Source organism: Durio zibethinus, chromosome 24, assembly GCF_047325235.1.
Source record: "Durio zibethinus cultivar Kanyao isolate XHJ-2024 chromosome 24, ASM4732523v1, whole genome shotgun sequence".
Taxonomy (NCBI): domain Eukaryota; kingdom Viridiplantae; phylum Streptophyta; class Magnoliopsida; order Malvales; family Malvaceae; genus Durio; species Durio zibethinus.
Genome location: NC_143185.1, coordinates 18,547,709 through 18,570,142, shown reverse-complemented (window position 1 = coordinate 18,570,142; position 22,434 = coordinate 18,547,709). Strand labels below are relative to the sequence as shown.

At 33.6% G+C, this 22,434-nt stretch overlaps 1 protein-coding gene and 2 pseudogenes across 3 annotated transcripts; 2 read left to right on the top strand and 1 right to left on the bottom strand.

Annotated features, from left to right (window-relative positions):
* The first annotated feature begins 5,844 nt into the window (after positions 1-5,844).
* LOC111316170 (receptor-like protein 44 pseudogene) lies at positions 5,845-8,825 on the top strand (annotated as a pseudogene). 2 transcript variants are annotated; one of them, XR_016333402.1, is made up of 2 exons: positions 5,845-7,418; positions 8,615-8,825. The product of XR_016333402.1 is annotated as a receptor-like protein 44 pseudogene, transcript variant X1 (transcript). The 2 variants fall into 2 exon arrangements; XR_016333403.1 differs by lacking the exon at positions 8,615-8,825 and adding an exon at positions 7,744-8,297.
* Positions 8,826-10,509: 1,684 nt separating this feature from the next.
* LOC111317038 (squalene epoxidase 3-like) lies at positions 10,510-14,638 on the top strand. Its single transcript, XM_089753308.1, has 8 exons — positions 10,510-11,251; positions 11,569-11,680; positions 11,822-11,996; positions 12,166-12,334; positions 12,520-12,738; positions 12,918-13,197; positions 13,580-13,860; positions 14,389-14,638. Exons 1-8 carry the CDS (start codon positions 10,991-10,993, stop codon positions 14,491-14,493), a joined length of 1,602 nt encoding a protein of 533 aa, XP_089609434.1. The 5' UTR covers positions 10,510-10,990; the 3' UTR covers positions 14,494-14,638.
* Positions 14,639-15,303: 665 nt separating this feature from the next.
* LOC111316429 (pentatricopeptide repeat-containing protein At3g49740 pseudogene) lies at positions 15,304-22,433 on the bottom strand (annotated as a pseudogene).
* Between the last annotated feature and the right edge of the window lies 1 nt (position 22,434).

The window sequence follows — 22,434 nt, the reverse complement described above, 5'->3', positions numbered from 1 at the left end:
ACATTTATTCTTTCATCTCTATTGAGAGAAAAAAGGGCTTTTGGTTTTTGTGTCTCAAATTGGTTAGCAAATCACTATCTAAAACAAACCAAAAGAAATGTTTTGTCCACAATAATCCCACCAAAGTCCAACTCAAAGAGGGTGTTGATTTTGAAAGCTTGCAATCAACCTGAACATGAGTTGTCCCACCAATGCTATGTTAAAAAGTTGGGATCCTGTTGTCGAGGGGCCCATTGTATCACACGGTTGGGCTTTCCGAGGGGATGAATGAAGTTGACACCAACAGCACAAACCATTATGGGGTGAAGATTTTTTTTTATGACATCATAGGGTATGCTAAGGTTTCGACGAAATTTAGTTTTTTTTTTTTCAAATGATTTTAAGGAAAAAAAAAAATTTTTTTTACATTAGTTTGAAATATTTAACATTTTTATTTAATATATTTTGAGAATTTGAACTCCAATTTTTTAATAAAAGAAAACATGCATAAACCGTTGACTCAAGACGCTTGAATGCGATGCCTTAAGAGGTGTAACTGCATGAACAGAAATTTATTCCACAATTGGGACGTTTTGGATAGCTTTGCACTCCAAAAGATGGCACATTTTAAGTGTGCTGTCATATGACCAACTATCATTGTTTGTGACCTCGAACATTCTCAAGAAAGATTTTAAATCATACCAATAACTTGTTGTCAGTTGTTTAAGATTTATTTTTTTTTTATAAAAAAAAATTTTAATTTGAATGTTATTGATAATTATTTATTAAGATTATTTTGAATATATAATTTATAATTATTTATCTTAAACTGTCATATATATATATATATAATATAATTTATTTTAATTTGAATAACTGAATAAATTTTTTTTTGAAATTTTTGTATCAAAGAAAAAAAAAGACAATTTTAAATCATTATAACATCCCTTTCCCACTGTACGTATTATACGCCATTTTTCATACTATTGTTTCTTTGGCAACTGCTATAAATAGAGGATTATAGGCATTGACAATTCATTTGGGATTTTTTTCTAGAAAACTGATAAACTTACAGCTCTCTAAACTCTTTTGGAACTTTCTCTACACTTTTTTGTTGATTCATTTCCTCCACCGGCTCTTCCACCTTTCTCCACCACCATCCACCACGTCACTTACTTTTAAGTCAGTGCTTCTCTCACACCATCTCTCATATATCTTGTTTTATTTTTCCGCGACGCTTCCTCGCTTATCCCAACTATAACCCTTTCTTCAGTAGCTTTCACGATTTATTTAGTTATTTTTTAAATTCTTAATTTATCTATGAATTATTTATTCTAATAGTTATTTAGCTGAAAAGAACATTATATGTATAAACTCTTTGGAACAAACAACTTACAATGGCGGAAATGCAAATGTTACAGTAGGATATCCATACCTGGCTGGAATCTGCTCACACCATTTTTTTTTAACCCATTGTGCTTATCTACCAACTAATGCATTGTCCTAGGCACAAAAAAGATAATGTCCATATATCATATTTTAAAACTATGTGCCCATTTTTCTGCTGATGAAGATCAATGAAAATGTTATGTCACATCCAAGTGTGCGGCTCTTCCTCTTTATTTCTGTCTCAAATATGTTTATTTGTCCTTGTAAATACCCACAAAGCTTGGATTGAAGGTGACAAGAGTCTGTTTTGCCTTGAACTTGAAGGGAGAAGATTTTTTCTTGTTGGGCTGTAGTTAAAAAGAGTTGAGGTGAGGAAGCCATGAGAAGAGAGGGCCTCAGAATTAAGGCTTTGAGGTCCCCATTTACACCACACAAAAGAAAAATTAATTGGCCATTGGGGATCTTTCATTTTCACTTGTTTAGGAAAAACCCCTTTTCAAAAGAATGCACAAATACAACCCCCAACCCTGTGTTGGTTTGTAGGTAGTCACTTGGGTCCCTTGCGGCTTGAACCATGGCTGCCAAACAAACCCCCCGGTTCAAGTCTTGGTTAGAGGACCATATCTGTTGGGGAAATTAGACCCAACTATAATGTAGGCCTTAAATCCATGAAACATGCATTCCTTCTAACTCAAAACTAGAAGTGAACTTGCCCTATGTTGCGAATCTATTTTTCAAAATTGAAATTTATAAAAAATTTTATATTTATTTTAAAATTTTGTATTATATTATGAAATTAGATACACGTTAATTTTAATATAAATAAATTTGTCAGTGGTGAGAATTCATTTAAAAAATAAAATAATTATTATAAATAGATGTTATCATGACAGCTATTTTAGTTATAAGACAAAAACTTCAATTATCCAAACAAGTGTAGATATAATTAAATCATAAAATCAACCACATAGGAATATTAATTTAATGTGTTTTAATCAAATCGTCTTACATCCACAAATAAGAAAAAATATCTATTAATTATAGATAATTCAAACTTATAATAATATCAATCAATACTTCTAATCAATATTCATAGATCCTTTCATTATCCTTTACTCCTATAAAGTATTTCTAACACAAACAAATACATAAATATGGACACTCATATCTATATGGTCCTTTTCATTCACCTCTATTCTACTTAAACATACACACCCATAAGAACTCTCTAAATCTTTTTCAATAATAAGAAGTATTTACCCAATAAAATTTTATAGTTCTTTTACATTTTTTTCTCATACTTAACCTTATAGAAACTTTCATAATTTATAAACATACAAGCTTACTATTAAGAATTCTTTTACACTTAAAATTTTTTTCCTTATAAGTCTTCTTATCTATCAAATAATATTTAGCCATTTATAAGTTTTCTTTTCTATTAAGCAATATTTAGCTATTCTCGTCTTGAATAAAATTTTGTCCTAATCTCTTATGAATCTGAGTAAGTATTCCCAACAATCTCTATTTTGACTTAAATTTCATTAATTCATCAGTGTTTATGCTAGATATGCTTAGCTCCACTCGCAATGAAAAAATTTAAATCTTTTTCTTTTGTGTTTTTACATTTAATACAAATTAATCTTTCAATACACGAACTTGAAACTCTTCTTGGCTTGCCTTTTCTTATGTCTCAAAGTCTCACTATAATACCAATTGTTTAGAAGCTCTTATGGGCTTGTCTTTTCTTATGTTTTGAAATTTCGCTCTAATAACAATTGTTAGGTTTACGATACCTTTAATTTTAGTTATTAAGCAAAAGCCTCAATCATCTAAGTAAACGAAAGTATAATCAAATCATAAAATCAAATATGAAAGAGATAATAATTTGATATGACTCGGCCTAATTAGCCTACTTTTATGGATGAAAAAAAATTATTAATTATAAAGAATTATAAATATACAATTATATCAATTAACATTTACAATCAATACCCATGGATCCTTTTATTCTTTTATAATTTTATGAATTATTCTCAATCAAAATAAACACATAATCATATGCACCTATACCTATGTAAACCTTCTCATTTTTCTTTAGTCCATTCAAATATATACATTCATAAAAATTATCTTAATCTCTTCTAGTCCATTCAAATATATATACTTATAAAAACTCTTTCAATCTTCTTTAGTCTTAATAAGATGTCTATTCAATAAAATATTACAAAATTCGTATATTTTTTTCTCATACTTAATTTTATAAATACTTATATTATTTATAAGTATACAAATTTACTTATTAAAAATCACTTTTCACTTAAAAACTTTCTCTTATAAATTTTATTATCCATCAATTAATATCTAGTTAATTTTATTTTAAATAAATCTCTATACAAATATTTTATAAAATTTGAGTCATTATTCTCAATAATAAGACATTAAAATCATTTCTAAAGATATCAATACATAATTTTCATGCTAAAATAGATTTCACTTGTGAAAAAAAAATGGATAGAGACAAGAGATTAATGATAAATAAGTGAAAGAGATTGAAGGAGGTAAGCGACGAAAAACAGAAGAGAAGCAGGGAAAACTAGTGTTTTGATTAACAAAAAATCAAGCACTTTGAGGCTATGATTTCACTTCTCAAGCAAGCGTTGATTTGGTTTGGTATCACCGATTAGGCATTACGCCCAAGCAATGCTTGAGTGTTTGCCAAAAAAAGCTTGGGGTTTGACAACGGAACTTGGCTTTCTTTTGTTGCAGGATCGATGATAAATAATTTAATGACAATCAATGTAGAGAAAAAAAAAAAGTGTAATGATGAAGAAAGAATGAACAATGAGTCACAGCTCAAATGGGTTTTCAGAGCACTGACAGAGCCGTACACCGTTTTCTCACTGATTCAATAGTGAATCAATCATGGGCACAAATTTTTTGGGCCCACGTTTAAGGGTTTTCGGAAGCTTAGTAAGAAAAGAATGTGTCACATTAGTCACCACACGAGCTAATTAGGTGATGTCAATTCATGTCGTATTCTAATTTTTTTTTCGAAGAAGATTGATTTACTTCAAATTTGGAGCTAGGAGAATTAAATGATTTTTAAAAAATTTTTATTTAATGTTTATTTTGAAAATTAATTATATAGTATTCTCTTATCCTATATATATATTGGATATATCAAAATATATAATTGTTTTATATTTTAAAATTATTTTTATGATTTTTTTACTTTTGATATTAAAAATAATGAAAAATTAATTTTATAAAAAAATTTAAAATTTAATATTAAATATATTAAAATCAATTTTTTTTAAATTTATAAAAATTAATATATGATAAATATTTTGAAACGAAAGGAGCAATTAACATGTAATATATCAATATGATTATTTTTTTAAAATTTTTTTTGAAAGCCTCTATAAAAGTGATAAATTGAAGTAAAATTGACTAAAATACTAAAATTATATTATTGTATTTGAATAAAAAATTCAAATGTTTTAAAAGAATGTAAAAACACATCTATAAACTTTTGAATCAAATATTCGAATATATGAACAAAAACTCTTTTGAGTTTAAATGATTTAATGCATTTTTTTTGTTTGAAATTTTTTTATGTTCGATAGTTACTTTAGGTCTTGATTAAATTAGAGTCGAGTCGGATCATATCCTATAAAATTCGAAATTAAAATTTTATTTAAAAAATTAAATTTTTTGTCACTCGAATCAACAAACATTAATATTTAACATACTTTAAACTTTGAAATATAACAACCATATTAATTTACTTACAATTTTTGTTATTGTAAATAGTTTGATTGATTTCAACAACAAAAATAATAATTTATTAAAAAATTATAATTTAAAAATAAAAAAATTATAAATATTAAAATTAAAATTTTATATCTACTAAATAAATCAGCTCATCTAAGTTAAAGATTAACGACCCATAAAATTAATTGGTGCTGATGAGCCAAGAATTGACCAAAAGGATCCCATCCATTTAATAAACGACATCACACCTAGAAACTTAGGAGTCAACAAACTTCAAATTGCCAAAGCAAGCATATATATTTTCATTTCTAATAGATGATAATTCAGCAATGCATCCGTATTTTCAATGAGGTATAATTAAACTTTAGTTTTTATTAGTTGAATTTAAATATTAATTTTAATAAAATTTATTTAATATAAATTTTTTATTAATTATAATAATAATAATTATTATTATTTTTAATGTTATTGAAACTAATCTCATCAATAATCGACTCTCTCCGTATAATTACTAAGCTGAAAAATGATTAAAAGATATGCAGATTTGGTAGCAGTTTGCCATGTGTCTGACAACGCATTAATGGTGGAATGTAAATCACTAAATTTTGCACCATTGATGAGTCACGGAAATGCTGGAGATATCTTTGGCAAGCGGCCTCATTCAGAATGAGTCATTCTCCTTTTCCTTCCCCACCGTTTTCTTGAACGTATCAATCAATCCCACAACGACAGCACTACAGCAATTGCCCACTGCCTGCTGCTGGTTCCCTAGAACTCAAAGCCCCCTCTGGCTCTAATCTCTTTCTCTCCCCGCAAATGTTAAATGACCAAATCAACCCTTCCCTCCCCATTCCCTTCAGCTCTTCCCCTCTCTATTCGTCTTGTCACCATCCTTAGGCCTCCGTTGTGCAGCTCTCAGCCCCATCCCTATCCCCTCTCTCTATCTCTCAGTTGGGCTTCAATTTTATCAAACACTTTCACTTTCACCATACCCCTCTTCAAGTCCACCCATTGCCCTCTCTCTGTCTCTCACTCGCTAACGTGCGCCTATAAAAGAACAGAAGATCAGGAATTCTATACAACAGAGCTTCTCTCTCTTTCCCCATCTCGTGTTGTTTTGTTTGTTGCTATCTTGTACCGTTACAATAGTGAAAAAACAAGGAGAAAAAAAAAAGATAACCTTGAAAGACCTGTCTTTTAACCCTTTAGTCTTTGCATTTCGTTGCCATCTGCTTACGTTTTCATCTACATAAACAGAAGTGAAACAGAAGAGAAGGCCAAAAAAGAAACCTCCTTTTTTCTTCTTTCTCCCACATAACCAAAACGTCCAACGATCAAAGAAAAAAAAGCTTCAGGCTCGAGCCAAGTTTTTCATTACACCAAAGACCTCTTTTTTTGCCTTCATGGGTCTGCTGATTCTCTTCCTGCTAACGTGCGCGGCACTTCCATTGGCTTCATCAGATCCATACGACGAGGCTTGTTTAACTCAATTAAGCCAATCCTTGAAAGACCCATTAAAGAACCTGCAAAACTGGACCCAATCCACCTTTGCAAACCCTTGTAGCGGTTTCACTTCTTATCTCCCTGGTGCCACTTGTAACAATGGTCGAATCTACAAACTTTCCCTTACAAATCTCAGTCTCAAAGGCTCTATCTCACCATTTCTCTCAAACTGTACCAATCTTCAGTCACTTGACTTATCTTCAAATTCCATCTCAGGTCCAATCCCACAAGATTTACAATATTTAGTCAACCTGGCAGTGTTGAATCTTTCATCAAATCGTCTTGAAGGAGAGATCCCTCCACAGCTTACGTTATGTGCTTATTTAAACGTCATTGATCTTCATGACAATTTATTTACGGGTCAGATTCCTCCAGAATTAGGCCTTCTAGCAAGGTTGTCAGCTTTTGATGTTTCATACAACAAGCTTTCAGGGCCAATACCAGCCTCTTTAGGGAACAGAAGTGGGAATTTGCCAAAGTTCAATGCTACTTCTTTTGAAGGAAATGAGGATCTTTATGGATACCCTCTACCACCTATGAAAAGCAAAGGGTTGTCAGTTTTGGCCATTGTTGGGATCGGATTGGGAAGTGGACTTGCTAGTTTAGTGCTTAGTTTTACTGGAGTTTGTATTTGGTTGAAGATTACAGAGCAAAAGATGGCTGCTGAAGAAGGGAAGATAAGTCAGCTTATGCCTGATTATTAAAAGCTTGAATCTTGATTTAACATGTTATCGAGGATTACTGAGCTAAATTGGAAAGATTGAAAATTCCAGGTATGTTTCAAATTTTTTTCTTTCTAAATTTTAGTGAGGTTTGGGCTAATCGTATTTAGAGAAGTTGTCTTTTACTGATTTTTTGGATAGAGTTTTTCTGGGTTTTTTTTTTGCTCAACTTTTTTGGGGTTGGGATTCTCTATCATATTTATGTTCAACAATCATCAACAATGTATAAAGCAATTCAAACATGAGCCTTTTCAGTGAAATAGTGCAGCTTCTTACTAATAATCTTCTCTTTCTTTCTTTTTTAATCGTTATCTTTTCATTCATGAATGTAAATGAATGATTTGCTGTTATTATTATTCGATCTTCTATGGCATAGAGTGCGGAGTCTAGGGGGATGAATGAAAGAACTGCGCAGTGGAATTTTGTCTGCTGGTGGCAATGGATATTTATTATATGGATGAAGAAAATAGTGGTGGGGACTCAGGGGACTGGGGTCTCTGTAAAATCCTGAAACTTGAAACTTGGTTGAATTTGTTAAAAATGCGCTTCACCTACTTTGGTTTCTTGTGCTTCGCTAATGTGAACTCATGGGAGACCAGCACCCTTGTTCACATGCCTATGCATATTGTCTTCTTCTTAAAAAAAAAAAAAAAAAGCTTTAATAAACTCTGTACTTTGGCTTTTAGGCTTTGGTCATGCCAACATTCCGGACGGTTCCCATCTTGTTTCTACTTAATTTTTGCTTATGGTTCAAGTCTCCTTTGATATGAGTAAAAAGAATGACTTGACTTTAATGAGGTGGCTTGCATTATTATAGTATGTGGGTTTTTGCTTGGTTTTATGAGTTCAAGGCACTTGGATTTCCATTCCAACTTCCTTTATTCATTTCTTTTTCATTTTTGGGTTGACAGTATAGAGTTCTAGCCTTCTAGTATTTGTTTAAGTTCTCAAAGTTAACTTTATTTTCTTTATTGGCAATAAACAAGTTTGTTATACCAAGTCGGTCACTGCTTGAAACTTTCATTATTTATTTATTTTTTTTAATATTTGAAGCTATGCATGATTTAGTATTCCAAAAAATAAGGGAAAAAACATTCACAAAGCATTCTTAACCAAATCGAATTAGACAAATATACAGTGACTATAATCAAAATTTTTTGTCTTTTTAAGGTTCAGTCAATAAAGCCAATTAGGCCCACAAATTGTCTTCAAGTTCTAAACTTGTTTTTTTTTTTGGGCTTTGAAAGGAATGGATGGCTGTGATTGCATAAATTTCAAAGTGACACCGAAAGCAGTTGATGGTCAAATTTGCTTTCATTCCTCCCATCAACGGGTCTTCCGGGAATGGCATGCATGTCATCATGGGCTGGACCCCATATTTTTTTTTGTTTATGTTGTTGGTTGAAAAGAGAAAAATAAAAAAGGTTGAAATTGTTTCTGATTGATGATTCACCTGATTCTGATCTGATCCATTGCTTCTTTATTTTGATTTTTAGTCGCAGGGGTTTGGGGTTTGGTTTAAATGCCATTCACGCATTTAATAGTTTTATATGCTTTTTTTAAATTGATCCACGCCAAAATCTTTTAATTTCCTCGTAAATGAGAGAAGCAAATTTGTTTAAAGGTCAAACTATTCATTGAAACTTAAAAATTTATTTAAGTTTTGAGATAATTTAAATAAAAAATTAAAATTTATTAAACGGATTTAAACATAATTTTTAAATTTATTAAAATTTGAGTAAGTTTTAGACAAAAAAATTTAAAATTGAATCAAATTTGATCTGATCTAAATTTAAATATAATATAAAAATTAAAAATAAAAAAAAATATATTTTATTAATTTTAATTTTAATTTTATATAATTTTAATTTTAATTTATATATGAATTGAATATAATTTTATTAAATTTATTTAATCATATTTTTAATTTTTTATTATATAAGATAAGTTAATGAATGAATTTAAAATTTATTTTTTTATTTGAATCAAATTTTAAAAAATTTTAAATTTCAAAATTTTAAATCAAATCATGATCAAATATATAAATTATTAATATTAAAAATTAATCCGGTCCAATCCATTAATACCTCGATAGAGAAGGTTACAAATACAATGAAGGCAAACAAAAAGTTTGGGACCATGTCATCAAGTTTTGACAATTTAGATTGGGTATTTGGGTTGTGTCCATTAATTTTTATCTGTTATTAGTGGATCTTACCCTATTGGGCTGAGATTTAGGAATTTAATTTTTAGCCAATTTCCTCTAAATGTTGCATTCTAAATTTCTTCTAGGCAACCCAAAACGAAAACAGGTTCCGACTGACGCAGGTGGATCCTAGTTCCTGAATCCAATCCATCTCTCCCTATGTTTTGATGTAAAATATTATTTTTTAAGATTCCTCAAATGTACCGTTGTCGAAGGATCTTTTGGAAATGGTTAGGAGTTAGGACTTTCGAATTGAAGTCTTTTAATTTTTTGTTAATCCATCATCTACTAATTAAGTTTATAAATTTTTTTATGGCTGTGTGAAATGTTTAAACAAACATATATATTTTCATCTTACGACTAGTTTAAAATATTATTTTAAATTTAATATAATTGATTTATTCAATCACTTAAAAAAAAAATATTCAACAATATGATGAATCCACTTTTTAAACTAAAAGGCATTCATGGACACTGCAAAAATTAACAAAAATTAAAAAGTATAAAATTTTATGAAATTTTTTTTTTTTGAATATCTTCATAAATTTTTTTGAATATTTTTTTCGTTGATAAAACTAATAAATTTACATCAATATCTATATATTAATTATAAATAAAATTTGAATTTTTTATTATTTAATAAATTTGAAATTTAAATTTTAGTATATGTAATTCATTAAATTGTTCCTAAACTAAGTATAATTTATGGAATTGAAGAGAATTCACCTAAAAAAAGAATCAACTTATTGAAAAAAAAAAATAGAAAAGGCAAATGACATCCATGTCTTCTTAGGCTAACAGCCAAAATCATGGTCGAGTCGTGGTCATCCTCCCATAAGATAAAATTACGTAGTCTAATCTTATTTCCTATTTCAGGTAATTACAAATACAAGAACTAAAACCAGCAATAGAAGCTAGCATGATGCCATACCAAACAAACCTGCCTGAGTCAGACTACCTTTTTCATGTCCTCCAGCTTAGCTCTTCGGCTTTTAGCTTGTCTTTTCTTTCTCATATATAATTCTTGAATTTTGAGTCTTGACATCAATACCACAACTTTTGTCTTCGTGAAAAAACAAGAACAGAGTGATCGGGTTTAACTGTTTAACGAACAGGAAGTAGAAACTGTAAAATTTAAGATTCAAAATGAGACCTATTCTTTAAACCTTATTTCGTCTGCTTCAATGCCATTACTTAGCTTAACTTGAATAACCATCAGCCTTCCATATAAAGAGGCTCTGGTCCTGGTCCACATCTTCTACATCATCTCTCAAATCCATCACATATTAGAGTTTTTCATCAAAAACTAGGCTAAAAAGACCCATCCAAACTACCATCATTTGCCGCTTTTGCAAAAACCAAGAAGATTTTATTCTCTTCTAGTTCATTCCAGTTCCGGTTTCACCGTTTAAAGAAAATGGTGATGGTTTTTGATAATTATATTGTTGGGATCACATCTTTGGTTTCTCTTTTTGGCTTTGTTTTTCTTTTCATTTTGTGGCGTAATAGCAATAGCAAGAAGAAAATCGAGAAAGGTTCTAGGGAATTTAAGATCGAAACAGACGCTGTTAACAGCACCGACGTAGGAGAATGCTCGCCGGAAAATGGTTCCGAATATGACATCATCATTGTCGGTGCCGGTGTTGCTGGTGCTGCTCTTGCTCATGCTCTTGGCAAGGTAAATTCCTGTTTTCTTTTAATTATTTTTCTTATGTACTACTATAAGTTACTGTGTTCTTTTTAATTTGTGACGTAATTAAACAAATCAGTTTGGAGTTTGACGTTGATTACGTAATTGCCATGAAAATGATATCTTGTTAAGTACAAGATACGGACTTGAACTTTATTGCCATTGTGCTTTCGACGTGTTTGCAGATTACTTGATTTCTGAAGCATTAGAATCATAGAAGGGCTTAGACTGGTGTTCGTTTGCAATGATCCTTTCCGAGTTATTTACTGTTAATTCAACTACAATGTTATTATTTCTATTTTCAGGATGGAAGGCGTGTTCATGTGATAGAAAGAGACTTGACAGAACCAGACAGAATTGTTGGGGAACTGCTGCAGCCAGGAGGATACCTTAAATTAGTTGAATTGGGCCTTCAGGGTATGCACGAAAATTAGTGTGCATCTTATTAAAAATGTGAACAAACTTTTGGTTGTTATTAATAGCCAGTTGGTTTTGAGTTGGATCTGATCTCCTGAATCTTTTTACCTGTAAAATGCAATTAAACCCTTTTGATTACAGATTGCGTGGAGGAAATTGATGCCCAGCGAGTGCTTGGGTATGCTCTCTTCAAGGATGGGAGAAATACTAGATTGTCATATCCCTTGGAGAAATTTCAGGCAGATGTTGCTGGAAGGAGCTTCCATAACGGACGTTTTATCCAGAGGATGAGAGAAAAAGCTGCTACTCTTCCCAAGTAATCTTTTTTGCTTCCTGGATTCATGATGCATACTTATTAGTTACAAACTTCCTGCTGCATTGTTAATTTTGCAATTTTTCATGCACAAATTTTCATTTTATATTCGGTAAATGGTTACAAACTTGCAAACAATTAATCTCCTTCCACACTTGCAAACAATTTTCAGTGTACGGCTAGAGCAAGGAACAGTAACATCTCTGCTAGAAGAAAATGGGACAATTAGAGGGGTGCAAAACAAAACTAAGGATGGTCAAGAACTAAAAGCGTATGCTCCTCTTACTATTGTATGTGATGGTTGCTTTTCAAACCTACGCCGCTCTCTTTGCAACCCGAAGGTGAAGTTACCATCTTATAATTGTTATATTAATACTCTCTTCTTATCTGACAATCAGTATAAACAATAATGGTCAACCAAACACATATCTTTTGTGCTAAATGCAATCCTTTAATTTTGCATGTGCTTCTGTTTCTTATGATGTTCTTCCAGGAAAGTAAATGTAGCGTTTTAATTTTTCAACAGGTGGATGTGCCCTCTTGTTTTGTGGGTTTGGTCTTAGAGAATTGCAAACTCGCATTTTCAAATCATGGGCATGTTATCCTAGCAGATCCTTCACCCATCTTGTTTTATCCAATCAGTAGCACAGAGGTTCGCTGCTTGGTCGATGTACCAGGGCAGAAAGTACCTTCCATTGCTAATGGGGAAATGGCAAATTATTTGAAGACCGTGGTGGCACCACAGGTATCTGTTAATGTTGGTGCATGATTGTTGATTGTCAACTTATGATGAAAAAATCTGTTTCTTTGTAGCTGCACAATAAAATTTAACTTTCATCCTTGTTCATATTCAAGCATCACTCAGTCACTTGCCTTGCCTGCTGCACACAATACCTTGGTTTAATCATGGAGTGTCTGTTTCAGGTTCCAACTGTGCTTCATGATGCCTTCATAGCTGCTGTTGACAAAGGTAATATTAGAACCATGCCAAATAGAAGTATGCCAGCTGATCCTCATCCGACTCCTGGAGCACTTCTCATGGGTGATGCTTTCAACATGCGCCATCCTTTAACTGGTGGAGGAATGACTGTGGCATTGTCTGGTATTGTCGTACTTCGGGATCTTCTTAGGCCTTTGCATGACCTTCATGATGCAGCTTCCCTGACCAAGTATCTTGAATCCTTTTACACATTACGCAAGGTCAGTTGGCTTCTTATGCTATGATCCTGACCAAGTATCTAACACGGTAGTGTTTCTTGTGTGGTTTCTATGTAACCAAGTAAAATATGAGTCTAAGATAGTTGCATTGCATCTTTGGTTTAATTACAACTATCACCATAGAGAATTTTTCAACTGCTTGAACATCCTAGTGGCTAGAATTTTATTATCGTCTTCAAAAAATCTGAAATGATTATCTGGTGATGTTCATGTTATAAAGGACGAAAATTCTAGATTTTAGGTTCCACCAAGGACATTAAACCCCTTTACTTTCCAACCTGAAAGGGCTTCGAAGTTAAATATACAACGAATCAGGGATGTTATTTTCGAAGATTTTCTGTTTGCTCATGATATGATGTTTATTGCAGCCTGTGGCATCTCTACAATAAATACTCTGGCTGGTGCCGTTTATAAGGTGTTTTCTGCTTCCCATGATCAAGCAAGGAAGGAAATGCGCCAGGCCTGTTTTGACTATTTAAGCCTTGGGGGTATTTTTTCAACTGGACCAGTGGCTTTACTTTCTGGTCTAAACCCTCGCCCATTAAGTTTAGTTCTTCATTTCTTTTCCGTGGCAATATATGGAGTTGGTCACCTGCTCCTACCATTTCCTTCACTTCAACGCATGTGGATTGGAGCTAGGTTAATAAAGGTATGCATTTTACACCCTTTATGCTGTTGATGGCACTTCTCTTTTTTTTTTTTTTTTGCTTTCTAAGTTTTACTCCCTTTTGTTACATATTTTCCTTCCTTGTGTTCTCTATTTATATGAACCGAATAATCTCAATGTAGAATTTTTTAGACATGCTACACAAACTTTGAGCCCATTATTTTTGTTCCTGCAACTGATTTGCATATATCATTATTGCTGGTAACACTTGTCAGTTGGCAAGACAGCATCATACCTTACAAAGAAGCTAGAATATCACAAAAATTCCAGCTTTTAACAACTAAAATTGGTTAATACATTTGTTTCTTTGTAATAACTTTGTGCTTCTGTTCCAAAAGAGAACACGAAAAGAAAAAACAGAAATGTCCATCTTTAACACAAGACATGTAATGTTTTTCAAATCCTAATTGAATTCGAGCTCCATTAGTATACTGTAGAAAAACATGAAATCTGTATACAGTATACTGGATTTTGCCACTTTGTGCTGAACACTTTTCCCCCTTTCTGCAGGGTGCATCAGGTATTATTTTCCCCATAATCAAGGCAGAGGGAGTGAGGCAAATGTTCTTCCCTGCAACAGTTCCTGCACTGTATAGAGCACCTCCCGTTTATTAATATGTCCCATCATGATAGCTTCAGCTTTGTAGCACCCAAGGTGAAAAGCTTGCATTACCTCCTCTTTGCTTATAGAGTGATGACTAATGAGTGCATGTTATGTTACATGTACATTGAGGACATTTTACAACTGTGGTAGATTAGAGACAACTAGGAACTGTTCTTTCATTGTATGAACAAAGTTTTCCCAAATCGACATACTCTAATGGAAAAAATTCTTTATTGGTGTAACATTGTGAAAAAAAAGATTCAGCAAGTTGACTAAACAGATTTCAACAATCAGAAGATTGAGGGAAGAAATATTACTTCGTTGAACAAAACACAATGGAAGCTGGAAGAAGGCCTTCATTGATAAACCTGCATGCAATAAAATGGTTGTCTAGATTATTTTCCAGCAAAACTAACAACAAAACTTGACTATTTAAACTTACTGGATTGAAATGAAAATGACTTACATGTTTAACTGACTTTACCAATGAGTATGATAGCCATGAGTTTGATCTAGCGCTTTAATTGAAGGGAAATCAACGAATCTAGTGAATTTGCATTTTTCACGGCCAACTCTATATTGTGGGTTTTTGGAAACTTCTCAAATCCAATAGCAAATCGTAATTGTCATTTATGGCCTTTCAATGATAGTGGCCAAATAACTAATCTTCAGCATGGCATCTTCAAATCTTGCCTTCGAATCCTTTGTCAATTTGAAAATGATCTCCGTGATTCTGGCCCCCAGATCCATTCATCATGACCAGCTTGTCCAAAACTAGTACAACAGATGAGTTAGTAATGAGATGTACATTTTTAGTTTACACTTCCTAACCAACCGTAACGCTTCTTTTCCCTATCCACCCTATGTTGTGATTCATACCCAGGAGGAATCTATACACTGATCCAACTTGAGCCAGGTTGCTTCATCACCCCAACATTTTTCATGGATTCCCTAACTTTAGCTGCTTCTTCCCATTGACCAGCAGCAACATAAGTACTTGAAAAAAGCACATAAAGTGAAGGATTATTTGGCTATGTTTCTAGGAGAAGCCTAGCAATAATTATTGCAAGCCTTAGATTACTATGAGCTGCACAAGCACTGAACAAGGTCCACAAGATATTAGAATGGGCTTCAATATGCCGACTGTCTATTACTCTTTCAGCTTCATCGAGATACCCTGCCCGACCAAGAAGGTCAACCATGCAAGAAATGTGGTCTTCTCCAGGCGCCAAACCTTACTCATTTACCATGGAATTGAATATCCAAATGGCAACATCAACTAAACCAGCATGGCTGCAAGCAGAAAAAAGAGCAGTGAATGTTGCCCGATCAAGTTTGACTCTACCTGCATCTTTGAAGGATTTAGAGCAGAGGAAGAACAAAAAAATAGAAGAAACTAATCTGTCACTTGAAATAAATTGGCTCTGCAGATCATGAGCTTCATTTCATTAATATATAGGCTTTAACATACAAAAGTTTGTTTAACTACTACAAGAGTTGTTTGCCTAACAGTATGGATCACCATGCACAGATCCATCATGTTACCTAAACTGATCAGATGGCAGAACCTATTACAAAAGTGCCAGTAGAAATGCCATACCTAGTTGCTTCGACCACTAACACACTAACACTCCTCCTTGGCATTTCTGCTGGAAACACCAAGACTTTTCCTCAATGTTTCAAACCTTGCCTTTGGTAAGGCTTTGGTCAGAATATCTGCAATTTGATCTTCTGACTTGCAATGCACCAGTTTCACTTCATTCTCAGCTTCAACTTCTCTAATAAAGTGATACTTGATCTTAATATGCTTAGTTCTTCCATGAAACACAGGGTTCTTAACCATTGCAACTGCTGACTGATTATCACAAAAAATTTCTGTTGTATCATCTTGCTTTTGACTCAAATCTATCAGAATTTTTTTTAGCCAAATTGCTTGATTAACAGCAGCTGCAGCAGCTATATACTCTGCTTCTGCTGTTGATTGAGCCACAGTTCCTTGTTTCTTTGAATTCCAGCTAAACACATTTAATCCAATGAAAAACACATAGCCTGAAGTGCTTTTCATGTCTTCATGAGAGCCAACCCAGTCACTGTCTATGAATCCAACCAATCTTGAACTTTCATTCTTCTTGAACCAAATTCCAAGTTCACTAGTTCCTTTGACATATCTCAACACTCTTTTTGCAGCCTTAAAATGTAACTCACTAGGATTTTGTATGAACCTAGAGAGTAAATTTGCAGCATACATGATGTCTGGCCTTGTTGCTGTCAAATACAATAAACAACCAACCAAGCTTCTATAAATAGAACCATCAATTTTGTTAGCTCCATCTTCCTTAATAAGTTTCTCATTTTGAGCCAAAGGAGTGTTGGCTGGTTTGCAATTTTCCATCCCAAACTTATTCAAGATTTCATTTGCATATTTTCTTTGACAAATGAAGATTCCTTACTGGTCTTGATGAATCTTCATTCCAAGAAAGTAAGACATTTCTCCCATATCTGTCATCTTAAAAATTTCCTGCATTTGGAGCTTAAAATTTTTCACAAGAGTAGATTTGCTACCTGTCACCAAAAGATCATCAACATACAAAGAAACAATCAACAGATCATTATTGTTAAAAACTTTAATGTACAATGTTACTTCACTGAGGCTTTTTTTGAATCCTAACTTCAGTAAATGATCATCAATTTTGGAATTCCACACTCTTGGAGCTTGTTTTAATCCATACAAAGCCTTCTTGAGTAGATAGACTTTGCCTTCATGTCTCTTGGCAACAAAACCATCAGGTTGTTCAATGTAAATCTCCTCCTCAAGATAACCATTCAAGAAGGCAGATTTGACATCAAGTTGGTATAATTTTCCAACTTTACTGAGTTGCTAAGGCTAATAGCAGCCTTATGGTGTCCAACCTTGCAACTGGAGCAAATGTCTCTGAAAAATCAACACCAAGCTACTGGGAATAGCCTTTAGCTACCAATCTAGCTTTAAGTTTGTTGATGGAACCATCAGCATTCAACTTTGTTCTGAAAATCCATTTAACACCAATGATGTTTTTGTTGTCTGTCAACCAGCATCCATGTTTGATTTTTTTCAATCATTTGAATCTCCTCCTTCATGGCATTCCTTAAGTTTGAAAATTTGACAACTTCTTCAAAGCTTGCAGGTTCAAGAATGGCAACATTTTATCTTTGATAAATATCTGTGAGTGGTCTGATTCCTTTCACTGGTTCATGATCAATGATTTCATTTTCAAACATATAATCTTCTTGATCTTGAAAGCTTATCATGTCTGCAGCAGTTTGCTTAACTGATTCTCCCTTTAACTTTTCTCAATTCCAGGCAGCTTGCTCATTAAATCTCACATTTCTACTTACAATCATCTTGTCTGTAAGTGGATTGTAAGTCCTATAGCCTTTGGTGATGTTGCTATAGCCCAGAAAAATACATATTTTTACTTTTTGATCAAGCTTGTCCCTTTTGATATCAGGAACAAACACATAACGGATGCTACCAAAAACTCTGAGATGGTGCACTGATGGTTTGCTTCCATACCAGGCTTCGAAATGAGTGTTTCCCTTCAAAGCTTTTGTGGGTAGCCTGTTGAACAAGTAGACAGAGGTATTGACTGCCTCTGCCCAAAATTTTTTTGAAAGATTCTTCTCAAACAGCATGCATCTTGCCATCTCCATGATTGTTCTATTCTTCCTTTCACTGACTTCATTTTGTTGTGGAGTGTAAGTTGCTGTCAGTTGGTGTTCAATTCCTGTAATTTCACAAAACTCATTAAATCTGTCAGATGTGTATTCAGTACCATTATCTGACCTTATGATCTTGATTTTGCAGCCACTTTGATTCTCAATCCAAGCTTTGAACTTTCAAAATACATTTGCAACTTCAGACTTTTGTTTCATGAAATAAATCCAACACATTCTAGTAAAATCATCTATAAAAGCAATGAAATATCTACTGCCATTCAAGGACAAGGTTCTCATAGGACCACAAACATTAGTATGAACAAGTTGTAGTTTTTTAGTTGCCCTCCATGATTTGTTAATTGCAAATGGCAACTTACTTTATTTTCCTAGCTGATAGATTTCACATATTCCAGCACTGACTTCAACAGTAGGCATGTTTAATACAAGATCATTTTTATGCATGAAATTCAATGCATTGTAGTTTAAATGTCTCATCTTTTTATGCCATAAAGAAGATTTATCATGTGAAGTAGCATATGCAGATGAGTTTGCTTCATGCCAATTCAAGGAAAAACATTTTCCTTTCATATTAACAGTAAAGAGTTCATGGCCAGTGGGATTATGAATTATGCATGCCTTGTCTTTGAAAACTAAAGAGTAGTTATTTTCTAGCAACTGTCCTACACTTAACATATTTTGATCTATTTTAGGCACAAATAACACATCTGAAATGAGTTTAGTACCTGTTGGTGTCTCAACTGTCACTACTCATTTTTCTTTGACTTCTATGAAATCACCATTACCTATTCTGACTTTAGAGGTGCAGGTCTTGTCTAGTTCTTTGAACATGTTGATATCAGATGCCATATGATGTGTGCAGCCACTGTTAATAAGCCATGCACTTGAGGAGGTTCTGGTTCCATAGCAAGTTGCAACAAAAACTTGCTCTTTTAGCTATTGTTGATTGTCAGCAACTCTGGCTTGTTGATCTGGCTGCTGCTATTTTTTATTTTTACATACCTTCTCTATGTGACCAAGCTACTTACAGTACCTACATTGTATATCAGGTTTGTACCAACAATATTTCTTCAAGTGAGTGGTCTTTTTGCAGTGAGAGCAAGGCGGGAACTTTCCTTTCTTTTCATTGTTTTTAGAACCTTTGTTTCTTTGATCTCCTTATTTTCTACCTTTACTTTTTGTTTGCATCTTGCCTTTTTTCTTGGCTGTAAAAGCACCTTCTATTGAATCTTCTTGTCTGATAGCCCTTCTTTGCTCTTGAGCTTGTAAAGCATTGAACAATTCTGCTGGAGTTATCTTGGTCAGGTCTTTGGAGTCTTCAAGGGATGAGATTTTTTACTCAAACCTCTCTGGTAAGCTGACAAGAACCTTCTCTACAATTCTTTTGTCTGACAGCTCCTCACCAAGTAATCTAATCTTGTTTACTATCTTCATGAGTCTGTCACTGTACTGCTTTAAATTTTCAAACTCCTTCATCTTTAAGACTTCAAACTCTCTTCTAAAATTCAACATTTGCATTTGTCTTGTCTTGTCACTGCCTTGAAACTCTTCCATAAGCACATCCCAAGCTTGTTTTGTAGTTTCACAAGTCATGATTCTAATGAATATGTCATCAAAAACTAAAGACTCTATATAGCTTTTAGCCTTGTACCTCTTTGCTTTTTCTTCACTATAATTTTTCATTTGAGTTACTGTTGGATTTACAAGAAGTTGTGGTGGTTTCTTCTCATTTTTCACCACTTCCCACAAATCAAAAGCACTCAAATAAGTCTTCATTTTGACAGCCTATATCTGGTAGTTCTCACCAGAAAAAATAAGAGGTGGAGGTATGGAGCAATTGCTTGAGGCTATTTAAGGTTGACAAAAGCTGGCTGGTAAGTGTTTGATGACTTTTAACTCAATTTTTTGGAACTCACAGGTCCTCTAAGACCTTAAAGAAGGCTCTGATACCAATTGAAGGATTTAGAGTAGAGAAAGAAAAAAAAACAGAAGAAACTAATCTGTCACTTGAAGTAAATTGGCTCTGCAGATCATGAGCTTCATTTCATTAATATATAGGCTTTAACATACAAAAGTTTGTTTAACTACTACAATAGTTGTTTGCCTAACAGTATGGATCACCATGCATAGATCCATCATGTTACCTAAACTAATTAGATGGCAGAACCTATTACAAAAGTGCCAATAGAAATGTCATACCTAGTTGCTTCAACCACTAACACACTAACAATCTTTCATTGCCTCAAAACAATAGACAGCTTCTTCACGTTCTCTATGCTGTGCAAAAGCAGAAATGAGGGCATTCCAAGAGATTGTCCTTTTCAATCATCTCATTAAACACTCTCAAAGACCAATTTAAAATACCACATTTTGCATACATTGTAATTAGTGCATTAACTAAAGATGTTTATAAAGAAAGATCATGCCTGAGGATGTAACCATAAAGTTGTTTCCCATGACTCAAGGATGAGATGCTGACACAAACACTCATAGCAACTCAGAGTGTATATGCATTTGGCCTGAGGCCTGACATCAACAGCTTGGATAATTGCTCTAATCCCTGAGCTGGAACCGATTTAGAAAGAATCCTGATATAATAGTATTCCAGGAGATCAAGTTCTTGAGGGACATTTGAAATAGTTGGTAGGCTAGATTCATCTTCCCATGCTTAGAGTATGAAGAAACCAATGCGTTGGAAACCTGGATTCTAGAAATAAGTCCATTTTTAAACACAAGGGCATGAATCATCTCAACCATTTCTATGAATTCTGAACATGACAATAAACTACCAAAAGTGAACTCATCCGGTTCAATCCCGGACTTTTGCCTTTTTATGTAGATAAAAAACACTGATCTACCAGAGCTTCTTTGAGCGTAACTTGATACCATAGTATTCCATGACACAAGATCCTTCTCCTCCAATCTCTAAAAAACATTTTGAGCACAATTTAAATCCCGACAACTAGAGTACATAGTTATCGCTGCATTACCCACAGAGGTACACCGTTCAAACCCCATCTTAACAGCTTGTGCATATACTTGATCTCCAACTCTTCAACATGAACACAAACTCTACTCACAAAAGTCAGTTCAGGTGGGCCCAAACAAGTCTCTAACATCTCCCTAAACATTACTAACGCCTTTTCAACTCTTCCTACATTCATTAAACCATCTGTCATCACATTTAAAGTAATCCGATCTCGCACAAAACCCTCTACTTCTTCAAAAACCTGGCACGCATTTACAACATCTTCACAATTAAAATACGTAGTAATTATTGCATTAACCACAGAACCCAACTTTTCACTATAACACGCTAGCAAAGCTATAATTATCATGCTTAAAGCCCAAATAATGCATTTCCTTAAACAAACCAAATCCAAAGTCCTCATAACCATTATCCACGCACCCAATAATCATCGCATTCCAACGGCCACTTCTTTCTTAGGCATCATATCGAACACCTTGCAAGCATAAGAAATTTCCCCCAGCTTGATACATGAAAATAACAACGTAGTCCAAGAATAAACATCTGGGTCTCTAATTTCATTAAAAACCTTTTTAACGGAAACTAAATTATGGGTCTTTGAATAGAGAAAAAGTAGCGTGTTGCAGAGATGAGAATAGGCTTTGAAGCCGGATTTGATGGCCTAGGTGTGGAGTTTAGTGCCAAACTTGAGGCTAGGGAGATTGCCACGGGCTTTGAGAGTGGTGGAGAGAGTGTAGTGGTCGGGTTTAATGTTGCAGTAGAGACAGTGAATTTCGTCGAATTGATTGAGGGCACCTTGGTAGTGAGTTGAGCGAATGAGATTTGCTATGTGAGAGTTGAGCTTGATCAGCTGTTGTTGGTTAAAGCAAGTTTCAGTTATGGTAGTTAACCTTTGCTATTCTTAATTTGTATTACCCTCCCAAGTAGTTGCCTCATTTAAGCAATACATGAAGAACACACTGCACCTGCATAAATTGTTTGACTTGTGTGTTTTCCTTGTCATATTTTGGTCCTGCCTTCAGATATCTTTCTTATATGAAGATTATTGTGGTGTTTTATGAACAATCTCTGTAGAAAAATAATACCTTTCTGATCAGTAACTTTTTCCATCCAGGAACTTGTTACTCCCCATGTTGATGATGCAACTCTTTGACCAGTTTGCTGAGGTCCAACGTGAATATGTATATGTTCCTGAAACAGCCCAACAAGGTGGCTGAGGCTTTGCAAACCCTCTTTCATCAGCGTCATC